The sequence below is a fragment of the Triplophysa rosa genome, linkage group LG22 (genome assembly GCF_024868665.1).
Source record: "Triplophysa rosa linkage group LG22, Trosa_1v2, whole genome shotgun sequence".
NCBI lineage: Eukaryota > Metazoa > Chordata > Actinopteri > Cypriniformes > Nemacheilidae > Triplophysa > Triplophysa rosa.
In genome coordinates, this window is record NC_079911.1 from 18,827,737 (window position 1) to 18,842,838 (window position 15,102).

The window sequence follows — 15,102 nt, forward strand, 5'->3', positions numbered from 1 at the left end:
CCTCTTACATAAGACGAAGATAAACGCAGGGATTTTACTTTCTGAGGCACAGATGCAAATACAGTTTCTTTTTTTTGGTTGGCATATTCATCCAGACAAAGGAATGTGAGTCTACACCTGTCACATTTTTTGTGTGGATGACCATCTGAAGAGCGTGGTCATTAAAAGCATATACGTTGTTCCTTTAAACAGCACACCAAAAAAAATCTGCCATGGATGCATTTTCCAGGATGCATTCTTCTCTTTGTGACACTAACCAACAAAAAAACTCCTGCAATCTTCTTCCGCTTCAAGGATTCCTCCCTAGCAACACAGACCTCACATACATCTCACACAAATTCCCTTTAACAGAGTATAAATGGAAACAAGACACGACCGCCACCCGTAGAAAGAATTAAACAGAAAATTCACCATACACTGAACTTGTTTGAACCTTTTCTTAAATTGAAAAGAAGGGGCAGACAGGACCTGACAGCCAACTCTTAATGTCTCGCTTCGTTCTATTTATGCCTCAAGTTCTTTTAAAAGCTCTCTCCTCTTTCGGGACTGCCAGGTCACATCCATTTTTATAATGCCCACCTAGCAGGCTCTTGCGCTACTTCAAAAGCTCAGCTCGGAGAAGCGTCTGAGATACTGCCTTTGGTGTCAGACACTAAGAAAAAATAAACTACTTAGAGAAAGATCAGTAGCAGAAGACGGCACTTTTAGCCACTCCCAAAAAAACATTGGGAAGACAAAATGAGGCAATAATATCCATTTAAAACAGCCTGAACAAATATTCTGTTTCCAGAGCAAGATTTTACATTAGTAAAAACTTGTAATTTACAAAGTTACTCTAGTAATAAAGTATTATCTCTAGAATTATCTAGATTACTCACAGCAGTTATCCATTTACAACAAGCCAACAATTTCAATAGAAATCCATTCTCAACGAAGCCAAAACCAAAATATCAATAATACACCATAAAACTCAAAATAAGCTCTAAAGAAAAAAGATTTTGTTTTGTGAAGAATCTGCATCACGTCAATCTGTTCTGGATTCTAGACCTCAAAGTGTCTTATAACTCTAATAATGCGAATGTGAAATTCAAAGGATTTAACGTCTGTAATGTGACACATTTTTAAATGAGACCAAATATTCCGTATGAAATAATGTAGGGCAGGATGTTTTTCTCTGCCAGTAAAAGACAGATTCTCGCACAAACACACAATGCATCAACAATACCTTCATATTAAACGCTTCTGTCTCCAGTTTGTTGAGATGGTTGGAGTTGTCCTCAAGCTCTTGTCTCAGGTTGGAGTTTTCCATCTTCAACACCTCCACTTGCTTTAGAAGCTGATCATAGGACGCTGCAGCCATCTTGGACTATCTTCTGACCTGCACCATCCAACACAACAACATACATTTAGGATATGATGGAAGTCATTGGTTTTTTACGAAGCTGCTGCCGTCCGCAATCAAATCAAATAAAACCTATAGAGAGCAGAACATATTACGGGTTTGACACTAAACATTTGTCAATCTCTGACCTCTGATGTTCCTCAGCTCCTCAATGACCATTTCATGACCCTCATGGGGAATCACGATAACAAACGGGACTCACGTGTCCGGCTGATACCGCTGGTGCCTGAGCGACTGACGTGATTGTAGAGACACAGTAACACAGAGCTGCGTTTATAACCTCGGAATGAGCGTTTCTATTTTTATCTCTGCCTTAACGTGATGGCTGATCAACCAAGCGAAAAAATCTACCACATCACCGTAAAGCACCACTGACAGGCTGAAGATCAGCTGAGACCATGATCCAGCATTCTCTGGACTCTTTATACACAACACTGCGCTTTAACATCCACTGCAGTAATGTAAGAGTATGTACTCTTACAAAAATACACCACGATAACCAAAGTTTCGACCAAAGTTAGTATTAGGAGTGTAAACCAGACATTTGATCACGATAGAATCCGATATCGATTCTGGTACTGTAGCATTATATCGGAAAACTTCAGAAAAATTATGCCCGACAAGAGAGACAAAGATTTATATGCGTGTTTTTTGGCTGCTACTAGTACTGCATTGTTGATGCATTGCGATCTGGCAGTTCAGAAGAGTTTAAATGAGAATGTACACTTTGGCACAAATGCGTTGACGAATATTGCATAAAGATATGGAGAGTTAAGGTGCCCCTGTAAAACATATACAAAGGATTGAGATTTTTTTTGCATTATATAAATACATCATATTGTTAACAACACGGCTGTTCAACGAATGATCGTGATTAATTGCATCCAGAATAAAAGTTTGTTTACATAATATATGTGTGTGCATTTTAATTTTGTATTTATAAATAGGTATATATTTAAGAAAAAAAATGTTTATATCTCATTTAAATTATACACAAATATGAATATATGCATGCACATTTTTTATAAATACAAAATAAATATGCACAGTGCACATACATATTATGTAAACACAAACGGCAGCAGGACACATCAGTGATGCGAGTGACCCACGCAGTTTACTATCACGCACAGCCTGCATTGGTGGCGGGCTCAGGTTCTACTCGTCTTTCCACATGAAATAACAACTAGAAGAAATTCCAAATTTGCAGGTCACACATGAGTACTTGTATAAAATGCTTGCGCTGTCTCGAAAACTGGTCGCAAAATTTAGTCGCAGTCTGGAGCCCCGTTGTTACACCCCTACTAAAAATAAAAAATGTTAAATTACTATTATTAAAGAAAACGAATATGGTGTTTGTTCTCTCTTACTTATTTTTGTAGTCAAATAACCGTGGTATTTTGATAAAACTACATGAATGTCATTTTTTATAACAAAGGCCAGTACAGATATTATATTACGCATTAATGTAATGAACCAGTGAACTGACCTCATGTTTACACTTTTAAATATAGGTATATCATTACCCTTTTACAACTCTCAATAAAGTAAATTCCTTTCACTCAACATTCAATGTTACGTTTTACCCTAGTTTTGCATTAACCGAATCAGCAGTCGACATTACATGAGAAAGAGCTGACGATGTCAATGTGAAGGGGAAATTAACACCTGTGTCCAATCAATGTGAATCCACTTCAGATTCTGCCACTGTTTCCACGGCACCACGACTATTTACAAGCAGAAAGCAAATAGAAACGTTAGTTCACTGTAGTATCAATGTTTGGACAAATGCAATTGTAATTGTGAATCATTTGTCTCTGTACTGGTTGAACATTGCATTTAAAGCACAAAATGCTACGGGTTCAGTTCCCACGAGTCATACTGATAAAATAAATGCACTGTAAGTTGCTTTGGATAAAAGCGTCTGCCAAACGCATAGATATAAATATGCAAACATCATTTAGGGATTATTAAACGCAAATGGGACAGGAATCTATTTCTCAAGCATCATTCCAGATAGACTGGGTCAAATAATAACATCAAACTCTTATGATAAAATTTTTCCAGCGCAGATGCCCATGACATCATGACTACTGCACATTTCACACAGTTCGGTTGTAACAGGGCAGAATGAGCCACAGAAATCTATTGACACACATGTGTGATGGCACACATTTTGGGAGAAAAGAAACACTTACACATACAGGTTTAAACATCACCGGCTGTAACGCTTACAAATGTAAATCTTGGACCTAACCAATCGAAAGAAGCTATAGAACAAGTCTTACAGCATTATATCAATAACGTCACTGTGCTGGTTTATAAAAATATAAAAAAATAATAAATTAAGAGGCAAAGCAGTGTCTGTGCATGAGGACAGAGCAAAATGGTCGACATCTATCGAGCAAAAAGGCGAGAGGTATGGAGAGCGAGAATGAAGAGGAAATGGGGAGGAGGGCAGAGAAGAAAGATTCATTAATATTTCAGCACTTCCTCACAGACGTGAATCCGAATGTCGAGCACTTAACCACCCCATTTAGTTTGTATATTTGCACATGTTCAATGCTGTAAATAACATGCATTACTCCGCAATTGCGATACATTTCAAAACATCCATTTTGTTCAATAGCTGCCCGTGCATTTATGCATCGGAGGTGCAGTGCATGCAACCATAACGATGCAATAAAACCAGTCACCTCCTCACCGGCAATGCAAAAAAACCCCTGCAGTCAACTGTACGAGATGCCCTTCCCATCATGCACAAAGACACGGTGACCGTCATGTTAACTCTCGTCTACCATCCGACCAGTAAAACCAGCGCACCTTATAAACTAGAATCTGAAATCACGACCTGCGCCCCGAAACATCCGCTTTGTTCGGGTATCATCCGGACCTTACAGGGAGGGGTAAAGCCCCTTTTGCAGTAGCCCCTCCATCTTGACAGGGCAATTACAGCTTACATTTACTGTGGAATCCGTGTCCACATCCTAACTAATCTGCCTGCTACCGCATCCGTCCGAATGCAGCACAAAAGAGGCTTCTTTACAGACAGCGTCCCAATGATAAAGCTGAAATCAGAAGACACGCACATCCCCCACACCCTCTCAATAACCAGCCATCAAAACAAAAGGCTTATCGGCACCGCCTTGCTATTCTGCACAGACATGCTATTATTTCCACTGCAGGACCTGCCAATGAATAGCTGCAATATAAGACGCAGCGGCGGCTGAGCTTCGCATCATGAGATCGGGGCATTTAAATGGAGACTTACCCCATTCTGCACCAGTGACAGCCTCCATCCCAGCAACACATCAACTGTGTCAGTTGCCAGAGAGCATCCAGCCAGCACTGTGTCACATGGGCGTGGGCTCAGCCAATCAGAAGGCGGCCAGCCCAGGCCGGTGCTGGTGCGGTGGCTGATGGTGGCTGGCCAGATTTCAGCCCTGATGTACATCTGCTTCCCCTGAATGGGTTTTAAAAGCTCTACGGAGGGAAAGTGGTATGGGCGGCGGCCCCCGGCGTATGTATAAGGTACAAGAGATGGGTCACCACCAGAAGGTCACGTGAACCAACATAGAATAAATCAATTCAAATGGCATTTGTTGGAAAGCGTCGGGGTTAGATGCATATTCGATGCATTCAAGCAAAGGTAAAATGGACAAACAAACAGACAGATGCAATCGAAATCCATACTAACTAACATCCACAACACAAATTAAATTGAACAAATTTACAATTCACAAAAACATTACTAGGGCTGTCAAGCGATTAATTGCATCCAGAATAAAAGTTTGTGTTTACATAATATATGTCTGTGAGCTATGCATACATTTTGTACATATATTAAAGGAGGCATGAATTAAAATCACAATTTTAACCCGAGCTTTTGTTATATAAGAGGGAATCGTATTCACGCGAACATCATGTAAGTGTCAGAACTGAAAATGCCGTTGTTACTGAGATTACATCTGTTATTGACACCAGGCCCAGCGAACGGCAGGTTCTGGAAAGCACCTATCTATGACGACATTGATAGGTTTAACACCGCCTCCAAAGAAAAATATCAACTACTACTTCTCTAGCCCCGCCCACTGGTTCGCGCATGACAGAACCGGTGGCGCGGAACAAGATAGAGCGAGCAAGCAATAAACAAACATGCCGTTAAAGATAGCTAAATATTGTGCCATCCCTGGTTGTGGAAGAATACAGTCGCTGCATAACCTTCCCTCGGATTCCGATATTAGGAATGCGTGGTTAAAGTTTATTTTTAAAGACGTTCCAGCTCACGTGGGAAAAACATGGAGCGTTTGTTCGTTTAATTTCTCCACGGATTCCTTCGTGAACAAGGCACAGGTCGAATTAAAAAGCAGTGCTGTCTGTGCCGTCAATATTGGATCCGATAGGAATGGCGCAGCAATCTTATGAGAGTAAAACATATATGTACTATGCGTAACTATTGCTTTGTTAGAGATCGCTTTATGTGCCCTGAGCACTATTCGCACGAGATTAGTATTACCTGGGGACCTCTAGTCATTTGTATTAATTGCAGAGGTTGTCTGTGATCTTAAGCCCGTGCGAATCGCCATCTCTGTGATTTGGTGGCCTCATATATTATTTTTCAAGGTTTTATACACCGTTTGCAAATAATGGAGGCTGCTTTGAAGTGTTTTGGTATTATTTCAGGTGCTGGGTGATAACCATAAGTTACCGGGAGTCTCCCGTTTGTTTATTTATCATGGAAACTCTCGTAACATTTGAGACCCGCGATCGATGTGATCTTTTGTCTGGTTCGGGATCACTGGTCTCAAATGCTGACAGGTACGGTCATATATCATTAAACGCAATACAAGTATAGGCTATACAACTATACGCAAAGCCTTGCCATCACATCCGGGAAATAAGCCAGTAAATTTGAGTAAAATCATCCCGTGCGAATGCGTCACATGAAATACTGATGTGGGGAGGTCATTTATAAATCACACGAGGTCTCCAGATAATGCTAATGCCCTGCGAATACTGTGAATGGTGCTAATGTGTAACCTAACGTTACGTCTCGAACCAAATTCACAGAAGGCTCCAACTACGCAAACTCCTATCCAATCAAAGCGGTGGGCGTTTACTTCCAAGTAGGGCTGTCACGATTATGAAATTTGACTGACGATTAATTGTCTAATAAATCATTGCGATTATGACGATTAATTGTCTGTTTTAGGGCTTTGGCGATTATGACGATTAATTGTCTGTTTTTGAGCTTTGACATTTAATTCTCATACATTTTTGATTCAGCGATTGAAACGACCATATTGTTCTGAATACAAGACTATGTTTTTTTATTGGAAATACATCGGAAAAAATTGGGTCATCATATATTTAAGGTTTAGGCCTTTACCTGTCAATAATAACCCCGCCAAATACTTGTAAATTAAGTAAATTTATCAGGTGTGAATTGAAGCCACCATTAAAATACTATCAGTCATAGAAAAGCTTCTAGTCTGTTTTTTTCTCACTTGCAAGACTACAATAAAAGTTCATTTCTATGTTAATGAAATTTTGGTAGACTGGTTTTCACACTGAGATTTGCTTAAATAATATTAAATTGTACTGCAGGTAATTTGTATGTTTTAGTTTTTTTTTTAAGTGATTGTGTTGTGGTGGTACATTTTACAAGTATTACCATGCTTTAGTAACCATATATACACTAAAATATGCAATATGCAGATGCACTACAGCTCCCCCTAGTGTCTTCTATGGAGATGTGCGATAATTGCGATGATCTGAAACCATCGCGATGAGGTCAAACAATCGCGATGAGACGATTATTTAATAATCGTGACAGCCCTACTTCCAAGTGTCTTCAATGCGGCACGCCATTAAAACCGAGCGTTTGCAGAGCTGGCCTCAAAACCTGGGTAGAAAATGCCTATTACTTATTGATTTTTATGTTTTTGAATGTAAAAACCACGCGAACGTCATAAGTAGACCTCGTACAACAGTGTAAAACAATAAACAACACCACTTCATTGCACCTTTAAGAAAAATATTAAAATTAATAAACATTTATATATAATTTCAATTATTGGTAAATAAATAAATACATCTAAATATTTCCTATATGTATACAACATATGTATGTTTTTGTGTTTATAAATACAAAATTAATATGCACAGTGCATAGACATATATTATGTAAACATAAACTTTTATCCTGGATGCGATTAATCGTTTAACAGCCCTAAAAATTACCCAACCATACCCAGCATTTTAATGTATTTATTTGTAAAACATTTATCCAAACCAATATTTAAATTGTGAATGCTTAATGATTTTTTCAAATATTTATACAAAAAAATAACTAGCCTATCAGCAAACAGTGACATGATGTGCCTTTCCTAAGTTTGTCTGAAGCAAAGCAGCGTTGAGAATCGAGAACAAAATACCAGAGACAATTTTATGACACTTGGTTTTGTTAGCGGTTCTTGAACGACTGAGATCTTCTACTGATCCAGAATCAGAATCAGAATCTAGGTTAAGGTTTCTGTCATTGCAACTTGTTCAAAAGCACCACAGCAAAACACTGATGATAGAAAAAGGCAAAGATATTCAACAAAATGCATCATTCGCGACCCCCTTTCTGGATGCATAAATTAAAAAACATTCGATTCACCAACGGATAAAGTCTCAAGAGCAACTTTGCAACTCTTTGCTAACAATAAAATCACTATGTATGCATCATTTGTTCAAATACAGTATCAAGTACAAAAACACAAAGTAAACAAAAACACATTATCTCTGTTCATAATCTGTACCGTTGGGTCTCAGCGTTGTTCATTTGCTGCTACTGTACATTCATTTCATTACGCCTTAAGAGTCACTAGCCTTTGTGAATAATAAATCACATTCTATAAGTGGATGTGATTTGTTTCTCAAACCAAAGAGGTGAAGGTGGTCTTTCCATACCCTGAAAGTCTTTGAGAGCTTAAAATGGACATTGGCAGCGAGTCTTGCTGGTCACTCAATGGGAAACTGTCCTTATATTTCCTTACTTGTGTGGGAAAACATTCCAAACAAAAAAGAGAAAGGTTTGACAATGATGACTAGACTATTAAATGTATGCCAGGGTTTTTCCTGGCTCAAAATGAGGCTGAGGTGGTGCCATCCTGATCTTGTACACACACACGTAGGTCTACCGTACCTTTAAGTGGCTTAACCAAAGTGACTTTGAGTTTGACATTAAAAGTTCTAATAAAATTAGATAAAAATGACAATTAAGTTATATAAAACATTACTTTTATTCAACAAAACAGAAATGTTTTCTTAATCAAATAAAGCTTTTTTATCATTTCAATTAACTTTTCAGCCCACAATAGCAAACTGAATTAACCTAAATTCTTTCTAAATAAGCAAAGCTCATTCACATCTTGCATTCTTTGTGGTTCACTTTAAATGATTCAATGATCTCTTATATTCGCTAGTGACTGAAAAGTTCAACAGTTTAAATGAATTGGTTCAAATGAGTCATTCGTGTGCGAGTCGTTCTGAACGCAATGTGCGTTCATACTGGTGAACTCGATGTGTACAGTATACGCCGATTCAATGATCCAACTGCACAGCTAAAGACATTACAATGATGTACATCATGTTAATTTAATAAATTTCAAGAAATTAAACGTACTTGGATGCAAAACAAACAGCCGTGAAACACAGGCTGGCTCTTGTTCTGCAACTCTTTTTAGCGCCTCAGTGTGCTGAAAATGAAACAGCGCCTCCACTGTGGCGTAATGTCGCAACTGCAATTACAAATGACAGTCTGTTAAATGCATGCAGCATTTCTTGTGAAGACTCGCAACATAATTTTGGCGAGAGCCTGAGGCGGCACGACATCTGACGGAGGCGGCCGCCTCCAATTTCTCTATGCAGGAAAAACCCTGTATGCCATGTAGGGTATTAAAGGCAATTACACTTTTTGTATGTAACCATACGACCATATGAATTAGAATATAATTTCATTTAAAATCCAATTTTCTTCAAATCACAAAAACGCCACAAATATTAAGTTAGAGAGAAAGACTGACTAACCACAGACTAACTGCAACTATGTAGAAAACATAGTAAAATATACCCAACAAGCCTCACTTTCAAAAGTGTTTTCACACTAAATGTTAAATATTAATAAGAGGTCTGTAAAGCCATTATAAACATGACAAAACCATTTCAACTCTTAACCAACGACTAGAATTCAAAAGACTGTTGATAAAACTTAGTTCAGACTCAATAGATCACAAATTCTTTTCTTGGTCTTTTCCGAACACAAGATCAAACATCTTGGATTTCACAAAACAAAACGTGTTTAGAATTTCACAGCCGTTCACAGAAAACAAAGCATAAAAACCACGGTGAAAACCTTCAAGCTGCCGTGCATTCATGCTTTTGTATAATAACAACGTCTATGTTGATTTTACATGATTTTCTTCCTCATATAATGAAGTGATATATTTTAGATACGTTCAACTGTGCACCTGACCCAAAACTGTACAGTGCTCTTAAAAATAAAGCAACTCACTGCAGTACAATCAAAAAACAGTTCTAAACCATCCAGACTTCACAAATGAACCCTCAAAAAAAAAACTATAAATACACGTGTAAAAAAACAACACTTTGATTTCACTCATCCAGTGAAAACAGTAGGAAAACAGTTTTGCTCACCTTCTTCCAGTGCAAGACACTTGCGAGCTGGACAGATCTACTGCACGACTCCTGTACAGGAAAACAGGTTATTAGACTCAAGTATTGAAGTATAGTAAAGATTAGAAGTGTAGAACATAAGAAAGCAGTTTATTAGACTAAAGTATAGAAGTATAGTAGAGATAAGAATACAACAGAGCACAATTTATTATACTGGAGTTTTAAAGTAAAGTATAGTAAGGGCTTGAAGAGTAGTAAACAACATTAATTCGAGTAGAACTAAAGAATGGCAGAGTATAGTTTATAAGAGTGGATATTTTATTAGAGCAACCACGTATTTATTAGTATATAAAGTTCATTAGGTAGTATTGAAGTATAGCGAACTATACTTTGATTAGTACATAAAGTAGTATTGAAGTATAGCGGACTACTACATTTAATGTAACGCTCAACTCTGAAGTGACACATAATAAAGCACCAATAATATACAACATAAAGAATAAAACGTAATAAAAAACACAAAAGAGTAAACACAGATAAGCTCGGATCTCCCTAAACTCTCACACGCAATCACTTAAAAACAAATACTTCTTAAATCTCTCAAACAACACTTTGTACATTAACAGTACACTTTATTACCTCATTCATTGCGAAATTAACCGATATGTATCAATAGTAGTGTGTGCTTCAGATAAAGGTGATTATTTAAACATTATTCCAGCTATTTAAAAGTCTTACCTGCACAAACATTCGCTCTCTTCCACTAAATAACTCGAGTCTGATCCGCAAGACGGTATAAATCCCGTGAAGTCATGATGTATAAACGCTAAACACGGATATTACTCTGCTTGTAGAGCGAATCGTGTATTTGTTGGAAACTTTTTCCTCTTTTTTGTCTCAGATTTTCTGCTCAACAGCTTCAATAGCCGCGACGCTTCGCCATATTGTTCTAGTAGTCAGCCTGTGCGCATGCGCGGTGAGCTCTGCGCTCAAGACGCCACCATGCGGCGGATAAAGGAAATGTTCTTCTTCTGAAAGAGTTTAATACAAAGGAAATGTTTTATTATTGAACACCGTTTATATCACAATACTATTTAAAATGATTAACATGAGTATTGTTATAATTAGCATTAATAGAATTCATACGACTAAAAACAAGCTTTCATTGGCTTTTAATGACGTCCAAAGTGTTGCGGATTTATATCGATTTATTAAGGGGAAAATAATTGTTTTATTACCATTCAATTAAATTAAAATCAATTATTTTTCTTTACAGTATAACGTCTACAAAGCCCGGAGATGCGCTTAATTTCCTACAGGTGGCAGGACAGTCCATTTTAAGCGTTGTGCAGCGTGGTAATCGTGTGTATGCGTGTGTGTATATCAGTGTGTGAGTGAGTGAGTGAGGGAGTGAGTGAGGGAGGGAGGAGTCGTGAACAATTGCTCATGGGAGTCTCTCAGGCTGCTTGGCAACACGCAGTATGAATGCAGGTTGTTTGGGACTCATGGATGAATTCCGCCCGACATCACGAAGTTCTGAAGTCACCTACAGTTCAGAAGAGGGGCCGAGGGACCGGACTGTGTTCACTTCGCATAAATAAACTTTATTCATCCCATGGGGTCTGATGGGACATTTCGATGACTCAAACATCAGGTGCGCGAGGACTGAAACAGACACTATGTAACAACAGAGGAACACGGGCGGATATCAGTGCACGATGAAGTGTAACATCATGAATGAAGAGATGTTACTGTAGACTGCTGAGTTTGGATCAGAACTGCGCTGTGGGTCATCTGAATCAACATGAGTTGTTTCTGTTCAGTCCAGGAGGAGTTTTACTGTGAGGTTCTGCTCCTGGACGAGACCAAGCTGACTTTGACCTCTCAACAGCAGGATATAAAGGTGAGCAGTTGTTAAACATCTTTGAACGACATGTTGAGCTGTCATTGTCCAGAGATGAGGTACACTTTCTTTTCTTCCCTAACAAACAAAATAAAGGGCTGAAACTGTGTTGTAATATATGATTGCCATATTTATCAATAATATGGTATTCACATGGTCCTCCATCCTGGAAGTATTATGAGTTTAGAATAACATGCTTATATTGGCACACCTTTTGCAGTTGTATGAAATCATCTTTTTTCCTTTGCACTGAGAGCATGTGTCCATGTTTTATAGTCTGTACAGTACATATTGAAGATGTCCACACCCTGTGTGCTCATACTGGTGAGCAGATTTAACCAGATGACCTGGTTTATCAGAATGATAAAGGCCTTAAATCCTAAGCTTATCGAACAAGCCTACATCACTTTAATATCTGTATTTTGAAAAGATTGTTGCTTTACTGGGCTCTATAAAAAGGTTCGTCTGTTCTAAAGAAAAGAAAACGATTCTTAAGAAAATTAAACCTAGTCGACCAAGGTTTTACTGCAGTAACCAGGGTTCAGCTGTGGTATTTGTAGTAAAACCAACCATAGTAACCACAAATGTACTACACTACATTAACAATACCAGTTTAACCACAATATTTGCAGTAAAACAAATGGTAATCAATAGGCTTTCTACTATAAACATTTCAATAAGGGTTGCACTTGCATACTTGTAAATTGTCAGTCTTGAGTCTTATAGAAATGACATGGTAAACGATTAGAATCATTATTCAGCACTGTAGTCAATTTTAAAGTACCGTAGTATTGCCATAACATCGTACCATGGTATTGTCAAAGTCTGTGTGCTAGTACTTTTTAATGTTTCCTTGGTTTCCTTGTTTCCTTGAACTTTTATAGTATGTTCTTGTAGACTGTGTAGTGTGCACATTGTGTTGCACCGACTTGGCAAAATCGTGATGGTAGAACGTTCATTGTCATGAGGCTAAGTAACCATGAAGTGTGCTAGATGTGTTATTTCTAGATGTGTCTTGACGCTGCTTAGTACACACAAGTATGGTGACGCGGTACATTAGTGTTGTTTTTAGGATCAGACACACACTCCTCTCTCGTAACATGAACGTATCATATAGCGCAGGTGCTTTAAATTGTTAATAGTGGTGGAGACGGCAGGATCTTTGGTGAGTCTTTAATATACAGTGTATAGGGACTTTGAAACACAAATTGGCCGATATTGTATGGCTGCATAACGATTAATCGCGACTAATCGTTTGCAGAATAAACGTTTTTGTTTACATAATATATGTTGGTGTACTGCGTATGATAATTATGTATATATAAATACACGTACATGCATGTACTGTATATAATTAAGAAATATGTAACTTTTGATATGTTTTATATTTATATAATTTATATTATATATAAATATTATCAAAAGTTACATATTTCTTAATTATATACAGTACATGCATGTACGTGTATTTATATATACATAATTATCATACGCAGTACACCAACATATATTATGTAAACAAAAACGTTTATTCTGCAAACGATTAGTCGCGATTAATCGTTATGCAGCCCTAATTGTATATTGTATTTTATTCATTTGATTGAAAACTACTTCTCGCTAAAGCAGTGCAACAAATACTTTGTGTTTGTGAAATCAATTTGTGATTTAGTGAGGTTGTTGCATGTAAGTCATGGTCATAAGTGACTCTCAAGGCCGAAAAGAATGTGACTTTGGAAGGGTCCGGCTGTCACCCTGCCTCGATCTGAGCATGACAACCACATCAAAAACAACCCACAGAATTCTTACAAAGTAACACAAGCTAAAGAATGGTTGGTTACTGGTCCAAATCATAAGATATCAAAATCTCTTTGATATTCTAGAAATCAGCAATTGCACCTTTGTGTGACACGTCGAATTGTAAATACATAAGCGACAGCACACACACCTCAAGATGCGTGATTTGTGGAGTAATGTATGTTTATAGTGGGGTGGACAGCTAAACTTTAATACTTGGAGTTAAGGGCATTGCTTATGAAAATTAACCATGTTATTACTACAAATAAAACCAAAAAACTAAGTTAATCATGGTTCTACAGTAGTTTAACCGTGATATTTGTACTGTGATAATACTTGGTAATCAATCAATCCACCACAAAACATTTCACTACACTTTTTTTTACTATAATAAAACCATGGTTTATTTTCCTATGGCTAAGTTGAAATGATTGTGATTCTTGTCGAACACTAAAAATGGGACATGCACCCACATACCCATTTGCACATGCTCAACCCCCCCACACTCACACTCTCAACACAAAGACTTCATTGAGTTTACCCAGAGGGCCGTGTGTGTAGTTGTGCGTTAGAAACAGAACAGCTTGCGCGTTTCTGTCATCACAAAAGAAAGACAGCCGCTCAGAGCAGCGCGGTCGTGTTGCTGTTGCCTTTGGCCTGTGGAGGCGATGCTCTTTTGACATTTGGAAATGTCTAACGAATAAAAATGTTTATTTAGACTCTGTCTAGACCTTCTTCCTACACTGTGTTTCCTGAGAGAGAATATTTAAAGGTTTATTTTTTACTGTACAGTAATGCAAAGGCTGCATTTTAAACCAGAAAAGTTTATCCAGTTAATCCTTCATTGTGAGGTTTTTGTTTTTAATAATGGGGCTGTCACGATCATGAAATTTGGCTGGCGATTAATTGTCTATAAATAATTGCGATGATGGCGATTAATTGTATATTTAAAGGCTTTGACAATTCTAACGATTAATTACAACATTTATTCAATAAATAAAATAAAGATACATTAAAATATGTGAAAATTCTGTAAATAACTAGTAACATTACCTATAGAGTGACCTTAACAGAAAAGACTGTCTTAAGAGAACAAATGTAGATATGAGGATGATGTCGTCTTTCTGTGTAGATGCAGCAAATCTGGAATCACTTTAATAAATCTCAAACACAAAAAATACAAATCTGATACAACTCAAATGATGAAGAAATGTCATTTGAATGTAACAGTAAGTGCAGATCAAGGACGGTGGATGTAAAATGCTGCAGATCACCCTTGTTTTTTAAGGATTTACAATAATTACAGTTATCTGAAATAATT

At 37.5% G+C, this 15,102-nt stretch overlaps 2 protein-coding genes across 8 annotated transcripts in view; one reads left to right on the forward strand and one right to left on the reverse strand.

The window, feature by feature from the left end:
* The window catches only part of apc (APC regulator of WNT signaling pathway), a 31,970-nt gene extending 20,935 nt beyond the window's left edge, over positions 1 to 11,035 (reverse strand). Inside the window, exons 1-3 of one of the 5 annotated variants that reach the window (XM_057320531.1) lie at positions 10,823 to 11,035; positions 10,106 to 10,156; positions 1,226 to 1,378 (exon numbers count right to left, since the gene is read on the reverse strand). In XM_057320531.1, the coding sequence (XP_057176514.1) occupies positions 1,226 to 1,360 (135 nt within the window). In that variant the 5' untranslated portion in view covers positions 1,361 to 1,378; positions 10,106 to 10,156; positions 10,823 to 11,035. Of the gene's footprint in view, positions 1 to 1,225; positions 1,379 to 1,530; positions 2,227 to 4,106; positions 4,128 to 4,225; positions 4,559 to 4,673; positions 4,775 to 10,105; positions 10,157 to 10,822 lie in introns of those variants that run through there. The other 4 variants (XM_057320532.1, XM_057320533.1, XM_057320534.1 and 1 more) reach the window with 4 other exon arrangements.
* Positions 11,036 to 11,508: 473 nt separating this feature from the next.
* epb41l4a (erythrocyte membrane protein band 4.1 like 4A) overlaps positions 11,509 to 15,102 on the forward strand; it is a 32,059-nt gene continuing 28,465 nt past the window's right edge. For all 3 annotated transcript variants that reach the window (XM_057321400.1, XM_057321401.1, XM_057321399.1), the window contains exon 1: positions 11,509 to 11,987. In XM_057321400.1, the coding sequence (XP_057177383.1) occupies positions 11,889 to 11,987 (99 nt within the window). In that variant the 5' untranslated portion in view covers positions 11,509 to 11,888. The remainder of the gene's footprint in view (positions 11,988 to 15,102) is intronic.